This window comes from Trachurus trachurus, assembly GCF_905171665.1.
Source record: "Trachurus trachurus genome assembly, chromosome: 18".
Lineage (NCBI taxonomy): Eukaryota > Metazoa > Chordata > Actinopteri > Carangiformes > Carangidae > Trachurus > Trachurus trachurus.
In genome coordinates, this window is record NC_139909.1 from 20227598 (window position 1) to 20241829 (window position 14232).

General features: G+C 41.3%; 1 protein-coding gene across 1 annotated transcript in view; it reads left to right on the top strand.

Annotated features, from left to right (window-relative positions):
- The window catches only part of LOC311001781 (glucosidase 2 subunit beta-like), a 139155-nt gene that overhangs the window by 36115 nt on the left and 88808 nt on the right, over positions 1-14232 (top strand). Inside the window, exon 9 of the mRNA XM_083992938.1 lies at positions 9293-9379. Coding sequence (XP_083849064.1) covers positions 9293-9379 — 87 coding nt within the window. The remainder of the gene's footprint in view (positions 1-9292; positions 9380-14232) is intronic.

Genomic DNA, 14232 nt, shown 5'->3' on the forward strand with positions numbered 1-14232 from the left:
GCATTTAACTGAACAATGACATAATAAACGGTCAAACTCTTGACATGAAAAATATAAGTTAAGCCTATAAACGACATTTGTGTAAATCCAAGGCATAATGACTGGGGGATCAGAAAATAATTATATTCTGTCCATTGAACACGATTCTTTTTTTACGCTCTGAAAGGTCCAATGGGGGTCCAGTGGAAGGGGCGGGACTTTGCTACTCTTTTACTCGCATGAAAAATACGCCCCCTGGTGTGTAAAGTCCTTTGCTCCTTGTGTCAAATAGAATCCTTCAATAATGTAAAGCTAATGCTTGAGTACCCTGTATACGTTTTTAATTAGCTACACTTCTCTATCATTAAATGAAAAGCTGATTCCTGTGTCACTAGATTGTATACTATTATTATATCATCACAGTAGGTTTCATTTAAAGTCAGTAAAGAGAAATATTGAATTAGCCCTGCAGTATATATTTACCAGCTCACCACACATCCTGCAGATAATACAAGTGTGAACTGCATTTGTGTGCAGATGAATTTCAGGGTTCAGGACCATAAAGAAAATATATAAAGTCTCATCAAATATCCTCTGACCCCCACACAGACCACTGGCTCCTGGAAGAACATCTCGTTGAAGAACCTCATATCCTTTTGTGGGCAAAACTGCTTGATGTGTTTTGTGTTTCCATGGTGACCCCACCGCACAGCACATAAGACAATAATGAAAGCTCTCAAAGGCCGCGGGGGCACCACAATAGTGCATGTCCTCAACGTTTCAGCTATTGTGGCACTTGGAGGAGTTACACAACCTGACGTTCACCCTGAGAATGTTTCTTCCCCCCCCCCCCCCCCACCCCCCATCATCTCGGGGCTTTTGAGACCGGCAAAGATTGGGCTTGCTAGCAAAGGGATGACACACGGAATGACAAAACTCCTGTGTCTGTCTGTCAGGCTTGGTCTTTATCCGACTGACATTTGCTGGCTCAGGCTCATCCAGGCTCTGGAGAAGCCAGGGATAAGAGTCAGACACAGATGGCTTTTTCCCTTGCAATTCTGTCTAGCACAAGATTCAGTGGGGGGAGGGGCAAAAATTGTTTCCAGAAATCTTCATCCTGTTTTTACAGACTCTCTAAAACATAATTGCCTCTACAAAAGTTTAAGAAACCACAGTCTTTGCATACTGCACCAGTATTTGTTGTATTTTTGTAATGTGCTGTCATGCTGCGCTTTATATATATGTTTTTTTGTCTGTGCTGACCCAACCTATTGGTGATTAAGGCTTGATGGGGCTGTTACTTCAGCAGAGACATTTCTTGTCCTCTGAGTAAGTCAAAAGAACAATGCAAGAATGTCTTGTGCCATTTAAAACTGATGAGCCGAAGCCAGCATGAAGGAGGAGAGGGGAGGTGTAGGTGTTAAATTGATTGGCGAGAGAAAAAAGCATCTGCTTTGCAATAGCTTAACAGTTGCCTCACAAGCACGCCTGCTATTGTTTCCAAACAAGAATACCCACTTCTCTGTGCCGAGGAGTGTCGCCTTCAGAAGAAATGTGTGAGAGGGATAGAAATTGTTGCATAAGAAACATTTAGAAACATCTTTTTTTTTTTTTTTTTCAGCTTTCCAGGACCTTGATCTATTTTCTTTTTTCATAGCTGCCTCGACTGCTTTTCTGTTCTACAGGCAGTTCAGAGTTAATACGTGGGCAGGGAACAAAAGACAGGAGATACAGGGCTGGAGTCAGCAGCTGATCCAATGACAGAAATGGCACTGAGGCGAGAGGGGTCCCAGGTGTAGTCATGACTCAAGTAGCACTCCAAGATAGGGGGGTTGTGATTGAGGGGGGCAAGGAGCGAAAAAGAAGCATGGAGGAAGGTGGGGGGGGGGGTGGGGTGGGGGGGCATCATGGGAGCTTGCGTCCTGTGTGACAAGCTGCCTGTTGTGTTCATACTCCCTGACAGCAGGAAAAAGCAAAGAGACAGGACGCCCGACCCCGTTGACCTCCACCAAAGTAAGACGGGACTCAGACTTCTGCCTCTGAACAGTAGTGGCATGAGTGTGCACCTCTCCTGTCTCTGCTTTTATTTTAGTAAAGTTGGGTTGAACTGTTAGACGTCACTGGTGTTCAGATACCAGACATTTTTGCTGACTGGAGGGACCAAAATGCTATGAGAAGACATTTGTGTATGCAGTTTTTTTTTGTTTTAGTTACTGTTAAGTCGTTTTAGATCTGCAATGGCCTGTTCTAAAAAGAAAAGTCATGTTCATCGTCAGAGTTCCCGCTGCAGTGAGGAGACAGGCCATAGTTTGGGCTTGTAGATCTACTACACTGATTATAGATTGCTTACTTGTGGGAAGGTGAAGCTAAAACTAATTGCACTGGGCTCGCCAGTAGAATTCAATGTAAGTTACACTAGTGCTAGTCATTAGACAGGGAAAGGTATTAGCAGAGCATGGAGTTCATTATCTTGATCCAGATTCGTTGGGGCTTTGTTCGCTTTCCAGTCAGAACCTATGGATGAGTAAATGGTGCAAATGGTGAAAAATGCCACAAAGATCGCCCTTAATTGTCAGAATCTTGCTAAAGTCCATCTCCGTATAATAGTTTCAGTTATAAACTTGGGGGGAAAATCTGCACCACATAAATGAACACGGTCCTGTATTTGTTCTTGTGTACCCAGACCCAATTGGATTTGACGTCAGGCTGAAATGAGTGAATACAATTCAATCCATTTTTCATTATCACCTTCTTGGAATTAGTGACTTCCTATGATAAGGAAAAAAAAATGGCAGTCTTCCTCTGCAGTATTCCACGCACAGCTCATTGTTATTATTTCGCCATTCTGGCAAGTCTTCCTGGCTAAGTAATGAAGCTGTCAATCACATATCAAAGACGGCACTCAGGGAAGAGCAGAATTCCATAATTGGAAACTTTCTCCCCCTTTTTCTCCTGTGAATTATCCCACAATGAAAGTATTTCAACCCTGTGTCCTATAAATCACATTTATATCGGACTAATTTGTTTTCCCAATTATGGCGCGATGAGAAACATAATTGCTGCCTGAAATATTTTCCCTGGCAGTATTTCCTTCGACAGCGGGAAGTACAACATTCACAGTGGAATGGTTAGGAGGTGATTGCGGGAGAACAGAGGGACTTTAACACCAGAGGCAGTGGTGTTAATCCTGAATTCTCAGGCAAACAATGGCACACTAGTTAGGTTAGGTTGGGTAATGTTAATACAGAGAACCTGTAAAACCCCTAACCCTTTGTCCTACCAATCGTTCCCCAAATTAAATCAAGTATTAGGAGCACAGTCTTGTCGAGCTTCAGTTGCCATGAGTGGATTTTCTACGAAAACAAAGTAGTGAAGATTTTACAGATACTCATTTCATCGAAGTTGAATGAATGAAAAATGAATGAATGAATGAAAATTGTTTTATTTCGATCAGGTCATTTAAATTACACAGTTTAATAGAAAATATTAGTTTAACTTAAAAAATAACCAAATCGAAAAGGCATAGGCTGAAGCTAACGCTTATTTTCGCCTACCCTACATACATGATCAGCTTATTCAGATCAAATCATTCAAAACCTCCAAACAGAAATAATGACGTGTAGCACAAGATCCCAAATATATTTCCAGACTAGTGTCAAATGATTCCAGACTAGTGTCAGTTACATCAACCAATTACGTATTACGTAACCCTACGTATTATGTAACCCTAAAGTTACGTTTGTACTCTAACAAATCTTGAAAATACAGAACAAATACCCAATAGTTCCCTGCAAACAGTTTCTTTTTTCAGTGTCTGTTCTGTTCAGTGTCCATTTGCGACATACTAAACGTGACTAACATGGGGGTACAGCTCAGGTTAACAAAAGATTGAGGTCATAGTTGCATTATACAGATAGCATCACTTTGTAATAGCAACGGTTCACTTAGTCTTAGATGAACTGAACTCTGGCCTCCGTCGTCAAAGTCAGACACTTTATTCCCAACCGAGGACTCCTTTAGATTACCCCCCGCGCTATAAGAACATCGCACCATTTCCTTTGGAACTAAAATGCAATGTAGCGGAACACAAAGTCATCCCCGTGTCCCTCCGTCGTTGCATTTTTCATAACAAAGCGGGTTAAAGCCAGGACCTGATTGTTCTCATGTTCTCACGCTTGTATAATCTGTGTCCCCCGTGTTTGTCATCGAGTGCATTTCTATATGTACCAGGTGTGGTTTTGTGTCTACGCACTTAAGTCAGGATCAGTATTGTTGTCACTCCAACTCCCTCCTTCCCTCCTTCCCTCCCTCCCTCGCTGCTTCGCTTTCTTTTCTCACGCACTCCCCTCACTCCTTCTACAGAGTGACATTTATTAATTAAATATGGTGTACTGCCGCAGGATGTGCTTCCCTTTCCACTATCTTCAGACACTAATAATTACATTGGCATTTAGCTCCGTGATAAGCCGACCCTATGGCCTTTATGAAATGTTCCCTGGGCCCGGATACTGAGCAAAATATAGACTGATGTGATGCTATATATCGATCCATCTGCCTGTCCTTCTTGCTTTTATCTTAAGAAAAGAGGCTCTGTTCTTTAGCATGATTAAAGAATCACACAACAACAACACCACCTGGTTTTTTTACACCATTAAAGGCTTTGCTGTAAACATGCATAGTGTATTTCTCTGTGAATGCAGAAGTAGTTTCAGCTAAATAAATGCCTTAAGCCACTGGGACCATTTTCAGTTATGAAATATACTCATTTCATTTTTTTTTTCTTTTGCAAACATTCAAAACAGATTCCTCAAAAGAAAAAATACAGTAAGATGTTTGGCAAACATCTAAACAATTCACTTTGGCCCAGGCTTAATCTGCTTGAATCTGTATATCACATTCTGTGTATAACATTAATGCAGCACTTTGAATAAGCAAAGAAATGACAGAGAAGAGGTGAAAACTCAGCTGCTGGAGTATATATTTCCCCTCAAGATTATGCCAAAGCAGATCTTTGTGAAGTTAGGCAAAAAGCTTTTAGAGCATTAAGTTTGATTCTGCTTTACTTTAATGACTTTGCTTCAGGTGGTCTAATCAGCCTTGGTACATTGTAAGATTATTATGAGGCTTATCAGCTTCGGGGATGTCTCAATTGATGCTTAAGTCACAATTACTGTAAACATGCATTTAGCTTGTGAAAAAGCTCCCATGCATAGTAGCCTGCCTCAGTTATCTTGTATCATTCTCCTCTGATTTCCCTTCGTCTTTCATGAACGTGGAGGTAAAATAAAGAAGTATCACTCCTTAGTTTTAATAACAAATGTTAATAATTGCAGTTGTAGCACTTTTTAAATTTTTTTTTTTTACCTTTGTCTTGCACTTCTACAAATGCAAATACTATCAGGGTATAAGAATCTCATAATCCTACAGACAGTCACTCCAGGTTTCCCTGAATAATCTCCCATCACCAAATTAAAGCCGTGATTTGAGTCAGTCTGGTTCCAGAGTGGTCTTGGCTGAAATTACCGGGGAAAGTTTCAGTGAAAACCATCTGTGCTTCAAATTGGACCTCGGGACTCGAGGGGATTGTATGTACCGCTCGGTATCAGCAAAGATGACCAGCGTTCTTCTTGCCATCTTGGGAAATCTCCCTCTGACTTCTATTATTTTGGTCGCTGCTCCCGTCGTTGTCTGTCAAAAGGGGGCTGAAAGGGGATCACCAGTGAGTACTTTTGTCTCCGAACAACACGCTGCGCCGCCGTACATGTCGCCGGGTGCTCGACTGAGCGAAGGATAAAAGCCACAAGTTGAACGACAGAGGCGCTTTAATGTGCCAAACTGCCATAAGTCGCTGACAGCTTTATTACATACGTGACTGTCTGCTCATGTATGTGTACATTCAGCATGCGCGCACATGCTGTATGGGCTTTAATACTGTGTAGGAGGAGTGGTAATATTTTCAGTTGTGTGGGTTCATGGTAATGGATGTCTCATCTTTTTGTTTGTGCTGTTACCACATATTTGCAAGGTGATACATTTCATAACTCCGACTAGAAACCCAATATTCCCGTGCCAGGTGGATATAAGTGGTATTTGTAGAACTGTGCTTCTGTGACTCGCTGGATCTATCAAATAACATAGCACAGTATGTAACCATGTTATTTGATCTTTCCTCTCCTCTCTCCGTAAGGCAATATCTTTGCATACTGTTTTATCAGCCCTTGTGTTAGTTTGACTATATCAAGCGTGGAGCTTATTTGTCAGGACCGTTGGTGAATTTTTTTACATAACGGGAGTTGAATCTTGGAGAAACTGGAGTTCAGACACAGTGTGCGGACTAACTGTTCTGCTACGTGGAGTGTATAAAAGTAATAGATGCTTGATTTCTATAACAGAAAAACGCCTTCAGGGTCTGAATCTTACAAGCAACAGAATATTTTAGTTAAATTTTCCTCCCCTCTCTTTTCTTAAAGCTACGTAAATGAAATCTACAAAAAAAGTATTTCCTCATAAAAATGAAGATTAGACAAACACAAGCAATGCAAGTGATACAAATAATACATTACACCCACTGTAACTTTCATTTTGTCTACAAAAATGGTGCTTTCTTTTAAAATGGTTAGGAATGATCACATCCCAGATGTGTCTCCATATGGCTGTGAACACACTCCACTGCAGTGGGTGGCAGTAGGGACAACACAACAACACCGTGCTGCAGGGATGGTGTATCTCATTGGTCAACCAGGAAGTTGGCATCCCCCAATGGGATTTTTGGATTATTGCAGAAAAGATATTCTGTGATAAACAAAACTTTGTGATTGCATGCTTTGTTGAGCAGTGTAATCTCAACAAATTAACACCTCTGTATGATTTTTGACGCCCCAATGAAATCGCCAGAAATATTAAACTAGTTGTAGGCCTATGAATAGGACTTTAATTAGTTAATCTCATTATGAAACCCATTTAAAACACTGAAAACCTCAAAAAGTGAAAAAAAAAGTTGAGTGAAGTAGGCTACATACTGATGTATTTTATGTCATGGAATTAAATGTAAAAATGTCTTGAGCTTGTGTGAACCACAGGCCTCATTTCAGGTATCTAATCAAAAAGCCAATCTAGGAAACCCATTAATTTTTTGGGGAAAAGGGAACCAGTGGTACAAAAATGCTCATGTTTTAGGAGTCATTCAGGCAGAGCTCTTGTGGGAAATGGAAGACCCACCAATGTAATTTAAAAAAAAAATGACAACCAAGAACATTTCTGATGAGGACTTTTGGATACAGTTAGAAAACTCCAGAACAAGTTAACAAGTGCACTTAAAGTTGCTGAAGTTGTTCCACTTACTCTTATTCAGTCGGTCCTTCTCAGATGTAGTTGTAAACAGGAGCATGCCATTAGTATTCAAAGATGATAATTCAAATTTATGATAAGCAGTCAAGCCTAAATGGCTTATCAGGTTACCTTCACATAAACACACAGAAACTTCAAAGAGCAGACACAAAATAACTCGAATTTAGACAATTTTGAAATAGAAATGTTATTGTGTTATCTATTTAGTATTGATTTTGAGTCTCTACCCATTCCCTTATTAGCCTGAATAAGGTCGTCCCTTAGTTTCATTTTCATTTTCAACTGATACAAAATTAACTTGGGGAGTAGAAGGTAGTTTCCCAAATGAATATAGAAACTGTTGGTAAAGCAAGAGGAGATGATTCATATCCATGGTGTTAAAAGAGATAATGGATGGCTGCAATTGCAAGTCTATTTCTTGAATATTTGGCGGCTGAAAACCCAAATAAATCTAACAAGCTACCACACAGATTGTCACTAAAAGGAATCTTTTCATGATAGATTTATCGTTTAGTACATTAAATCTCAAGTGAGAGTGAAAATCACCAGCTCTGAAAGCTCGAGTAAACATCTTTAAATGTCTTCTTTGGAACAACCAACAAAGTTATCTTACATTGACAAATCCAAAACTGATGAAAACCTGAAATATTTCTGTTTGTTGAATTGATGCAGATTCATTTTCTGTCAGTCAGATAACGGATTCCTCAATTATTTCAGCCTTATAACCACAGTACACAGTCTACCTGACCGTACTTTTGCTGACTCCTTAAACAAAGGTCAACTTTAAGATATTACCCAGAGAGCATTTCACCAGTGAGTGAGATGAAAAGTGAAAGTGAACTTCAGCCTCAAACAAAAGTACCATTCAGCTCATTTCCTCCTGGAACACGCTTCAAACAAAACACATTTCATTTCTTTTTTTTTTTCTTTTTTTGCGGGGTGAGAGACTACCTAAGCACAAAAGAACTCGCTCACATCCAAGGTGATTCACAGCACCTGCCTCCCAGTCCAAATGTCCAGGCCCACAGTTGTGTTTATTAGCTTAGCTTAATTGTGCATAGTATCTAAAGGTCAGCGCCTGCTGTGATACATCGCTGCCAAAATGGCTTCCAGGGGACACTGTTTCAGATGAATAAACACTGAAAGCTGCACCACCTTCCACCCATCCGTCCTCATCCTTTACCTCCCAATGTGCAGCAGCGTCACATTCGGCTTTTTTTTTTTTTTTTTTTCAGGCCTTGCACAAGGTCTTGTGACTGATGGGCATCCACTGGTACGCACCGCCTCACTGACTTCAATTTCAGCTGGCAAAAGGCAGCAGATTAATGCGGTTGTCAGTCCCCCCCCCCACCACCCCCCTCGACTTTTTTTTTTTCCTGCAAGAGCCTATGTTTATTCAGATAGGAGGAATGATGTGTTTGTTCCCCAGTGAATTAAAACATGCAGTATATCTGTATAACTACAGCCCTTCTCCGTGATGAATGGTATTTGACTTCTATAAGCAGTAAACTTCTTCCGTTTGGCTGTAAAAAGCTGATTTAATGAGAGAGTGACTTGAATAGATAAGCAGATATGGCAGCAGCGATTATCGAGGAGGTGAGCTGAATGGGAGATGTGCAGTTTATTATCGGTTATGTAATGCACGTTTTATAAGTCCGTACCTATGGGGCCAGCAGGCACTCCGCGAGAGATGTGAGATTGTTTGCTTGCGTGCATCTCGAGATATGTGTCAGAATGTATATACCCCTTTTTTTCTTTCTTTTGAGGAGATTTACACTCTTGTGATGCAGGTCATGAAACAGGTGGAAGAAAACGCATTATAATGCAGAGGTTTTTTGACTGTGGTTGGTTGCACATTGGATGTGTTCATATCATATGACAATATGGAGTGTAACTTAATTGTTTTCTACTGCTCGTTGATAATGTTTTACTATTCATGGACCAACTCTTATCTTCTTTTCCTCAGGCTTTGTTGGGAGGAGGCCATCAGATGGATTTCACCAAGTTTCGACACACACTCTGGGACAGCCTGACCAAAGGAGACAGCGTCAAGGTGAGCTCCATCATTCTTCATTTCCACCAGCCACTTCTGTCCATCTCTCTCTCTCTACCGTAGCTTTTTCCCATCTTTTCCTATAGCTAACTATACTCTTCATTCAGCCCCTCATTCCCTTATTCCTTGGATTCCAACACAAATTGGCACAGCTAAATTTATTGCTTGGTCCAAGTCATGTGATTCCCTCTTATGAACTCTGGAACATGTTTCTCCAGGAATGTCCATGTGTGCTTCTTTTTTAATTATACACTTATGAACATATTTCTGGGCTGGCTGGTTTGGATGAAATTTGGTATCCATTATCCCTATGGCTGATGAGGTCAAATTAATCTGCTGATCCAATGGAGTCCCCTCTAGCAACAAGTGGCACCTGACATTTATGGTTCTAAATAAGTGAAATATCGTGGTGTAGCGCCATCGTACTCCGACATTATAGGTCACCTGCACAGCTAACGACTTGTGTTTCACATGCCGACACATTACAGTGAGATGGTTTACCATGGAGTCGCATACCAGGGAGTTCAAAGCACCTCTGTAACATATAGTACACCCTCAAAGCTGCTACCACAGCTGTGTAGGCCCCATATTGTTTTTTTTCTGTCTGTTTCAAAACTGTGCCTGTCGTACCAATTGACCTGTTTGAGGTGTTGAGCCCGCTAACACATCTGTGAGCTTTGTGAAATGTATGTGTCGACTTCTACTGCAACCTACAGTTCCCCACAATGGCGAGGTATTTTCATGGCTACCACAATAGTTTTCACCAGTTTGGACTGTGTGAATCCATTTTTTTTAGGTGATACTATTAAATCATATTCAAAGGGACTGACTATACATAAATGATGTGCAACCAAGTCCTTCCATACCAATTCTTGTACCTCTCCTACCGTAAAACCACCGGCTCTGTTTATGAAATGGATGTACATAGGGAAAACAAAGCATCGCTATCTCCACTGACTGTGTGCAATATCCTCCAGGAACAATGTGGGGACAAGACAAACCTAGACAATGAGCAGAAAATGAAGAGAAGAGAAGAGAAATGTGCAAAAGCTTGATTACTCCGAAGTCGTACACGTTGGCTGCTGTTGATTTGACGCAGTCGTATTCCTCTAGTTACCAGAGTGTGATTAGATTTATCTCGTGGTCGTGTCCTACCGCGACAGCAGCAGCGGTGGCACAAATTACAGCACAATGCCTTTCTTGAGTCGGGAGCGGATTTTAAAGCGCCTAAACTGCCGGCGTGTTCCTCTCCGAGCGCAGGTTTATAAAACCACATGTTTTCATTTGACGGCTAAGGCCCTAAAAGAAAATGTATGCGCCTCCCTCCATCTCCTGAACCGGGGGGACGCAGAGAGTGCGAGATACTATCCTTTCATTTCCGCTCCTTCAGATAAAAAGATGAGAGGAGGAGAGAACGAAAGTGAGGCCTATCGCTGGGCAGCAGTGATTGAGTCCCTTCGCTAAGCCACAGCGAGAATCTGCTCAAATAACCCACTCTGCCGATAAGAAGCTAGTCATTTCCATAGACAAAAAAACATTGGGGTTCAGATTAGATTTCACCATCCGCCTGGCTTATCTCGGTGTTGCTCCATCATAGAATGTGAATTTTATAAGGCAAACTCCTGTTCCCCATCTCTTCATGAAAACACCACTGAAATACATAGGATTTAAAATGGAATGGTTTTATTTGCACCATTATTGTTTGCAATAGAAGCACTGGTCTGAATTGTGATGCCCACTAGCATCAATATATGCCTGATATTTCCAATATGAATGTTACTAAGGGGGTAAAACCTGCTCTTAGGTAGGTTCATATATTCTGACATAGCAATGCAAGTCTAAGAAAAACCATAAAAAAACAAATCCTTTTTTATGTATCATATGTTGGAACTGTAGAAATATTTGAATCTTTTTCCAAAATAAATGACACTGCTCAGTGTACAATGTGAAATAAAGATCCTAAATTTAGTCTTTTTCAGTACTTGATGCCTTTTGACACTTAAGGTAGAGTGTCAGCTGGATTAGATTCTCAGCCATGGACATGTTTCAAGATATTTAAAGTATTAAATGTGTTTGACTGAACAAAAGGCACACAAAGGCTGCAGCACTGTACTGTCATTTTATTTATTCGTGTTCATTATTATATTTATTTATTATATTATTAGAAGGAAGACACATTTGAGGGACAGTGAAAAAAACTACTTTGGATTCTGAATGATTTGTAAAACATTTGATGTTCATTGCATTTCTTTGCGAAAAATACGTTTCCCTTAATTTAATGGTATTTTGGCTTTTTTTTTTTCCTTAAAAAAAAAAAAAATCTTAGCTTTGTATGAAATCAGGATTTGAGCAGTGCAGAGCAGCGGCTTCGAAGTGACTGCAGGTTAGCACCCTGTCTTAATCGGCCCTGTTTCACTCACTATTTCACACTTGTTTTGTCGTAGCCTTCTTCTCAGTGAGCCGCACGCCACTTGTTAGCTTTTGAATTTCCATTCCTCTCACTCTCCGGCTCTTCAGCGTGTCATCGAGCATCTCCATTATAGCTCCATCTATATGGGCAATTCATTTACATGTAATGCAAGTCTTTCATTTTCTTGAGATGCCTAAAAATCAAAGCTCTCGATGCCTGGAAGAGTCTATCATAGAAAGTGTTACATTAAAACCGGTGACAGATTTGACCTTTTCACACAGACACAAAAGGACTGGGTGTAATTGTGTTATGTCGAAGCCTCGCGCGGTAGCTATGGCGGCTAATGGCGTGTTTGCATTCCACACTCCGTACCACGCTCATGTCTCACTACATAACGCATATCCCGGCAACGGAGACTGTCACAAACACAATAGTCACGCGCTGCTTCTGTCTCGGAAGCAAACATTGCTAATGAATCACCGCATCTCTGATAAGCCTAATTAGGAGCTAATTTTAATGTGACATTAACCTGCCCTCCATTGACTTGTCTAAGGCCTGCCAGGTCACCGTTGGCCAAGGTAAATGACACATGAAGAGATGTGAGATGGGAGTTGTGCTTCCCCCAGCCCCAAAGTTCTTCCTCTCAGATTTTTTCTTTGAGTTATTGTTTAAATTTTGAGGAAACAAATGAATAATTGAAATAATAAAATTTGCTACCACTCCACCCACCTTCTCTCATTGGCTCAGTGACATGTTGTCAGTTATTCAAATGGAAAGACTGCGCCTGCAGAAACCCAATCAACAGAACAGGTTTGAGAGAATTTGGGGACCCTTCCTAGCACAGTGTCACATTAAAGGAATAGTTCACCAAAAAATGAAATTCACCTTCATTCATCAAAGTGCATCTGGAGACCCGGGAGGGGGGTTTGTAGTCCAACGAAATCCCTATATGAGAGTCAATACCGCCCGACACAAAAAGGTCCATAAAACTACACAAAAACCTTGTAATCTTCCTCCATACGGCTCGTTCGCTGCAATCCAAGTGTCCTGAAGGGATATAGTCCAGAGTTTAGTCGAAACAACATAATTTAGGACATTTTTACAGCCTAAACAGTCTTGTATTTAATTTGCCTAGTGCGCGTTCACGCGTGTGAACGTCAGAACGCAATGCAGGACTGTTTAGGCTGTAAAAATGTCCTAAATGATGTTGTTTCGAGTAAACTCTGGACTATATCCCTTCAGGACACTTGGATTGCAGCAGACGAGCAGGAATATTCAATGTTTTTTGTGTATGGACCTTTTTGTGTCGGGCGCTATTGAGTCTCGTATAAGGAGTACAAACCCCCCTCCCAGGTCTCCAGATGCACTTTGAGGAATAAAAAACTACTCCGGAGTATTCATCAGCATGAGGGTGAGTCAATAATGACTGAATTTCATTTTTTGGTTAACTATTCCTTTAACCCACAAATATTGTGACCTTAACCTGTGAGGCCTTTGGAGCAGGTACTGTGTCACATGGTACTTACTTTACTTTCACTACTGCAACTATGTTTTTTTCTGTAAGTCTGTAAATGTACAGTATACAGTAACTCTCTGGCAGCAACAGTGTCACTCTCTCTACTTCCTCTCTATTTTCTTCTAGGTTTGACTGTTTTTCAGTTAACATCGTTGTTTTGTTCATATTTTGTAAAGTTAAAAACTTACAAATAGACATTAGGTCGATGAAACTTTTTGTAAACAGTCAGTTCAGATTCAGACATAACAGCAGTGTCCTGGTTAAAAACTGTGATTTATCAGTTTGTCATTTAGCCACAGTTAACAGCGAGCGTCACGATGACAGCGTGCTACACTCTCATCAGGTGTCAACAGTGAAAATGAGGACATCGTCTCAATACTTAAAAATCTCTCGGAGGCGTATAGGAACCAAAAGTGTCGGCAGGAGTAAAGAAGCGTGCTGTGGGTGTTCGGGGAGTAGCGCGGAATCAGTGGAGTATTTTTGGGCATCGTGGGCTTTCGCTGTGGGGACTTGACACGCTGTTAGGGGGTGCATTTGTGTGAACATTTAATGGACCCCCTGCTGGTCTCCCAGTCCACACCCCACCTCCGCCCCCCTCCCCCCTCCCACCTCTTACCCCACATGTAAAAGAAGCCTAAGCAAACCTGACATCAAGGGCATTTGGGGGGAACTCTCCGTCTGTCTATCGCAGCATTTTTTTTTCTTCTCCCCCTCTTCCCTCCTCCCTCCTCCCTCCCTCCTCCCCCCACCTCTCCCCAATCCTTTTTAAGCAAAGACAACTTTGGTGAATATTTCATGGGGTACATTGCCTCAGTTTCACCGTGTCGAGCAGGGAGAGTGGCACGCAATGACGACTGACAGGCCCATACGCCGGCGTCCGCTAGGAGACAGCCTTTCTTTTTTTGGTCTGTTGTCCTGACACTCCCA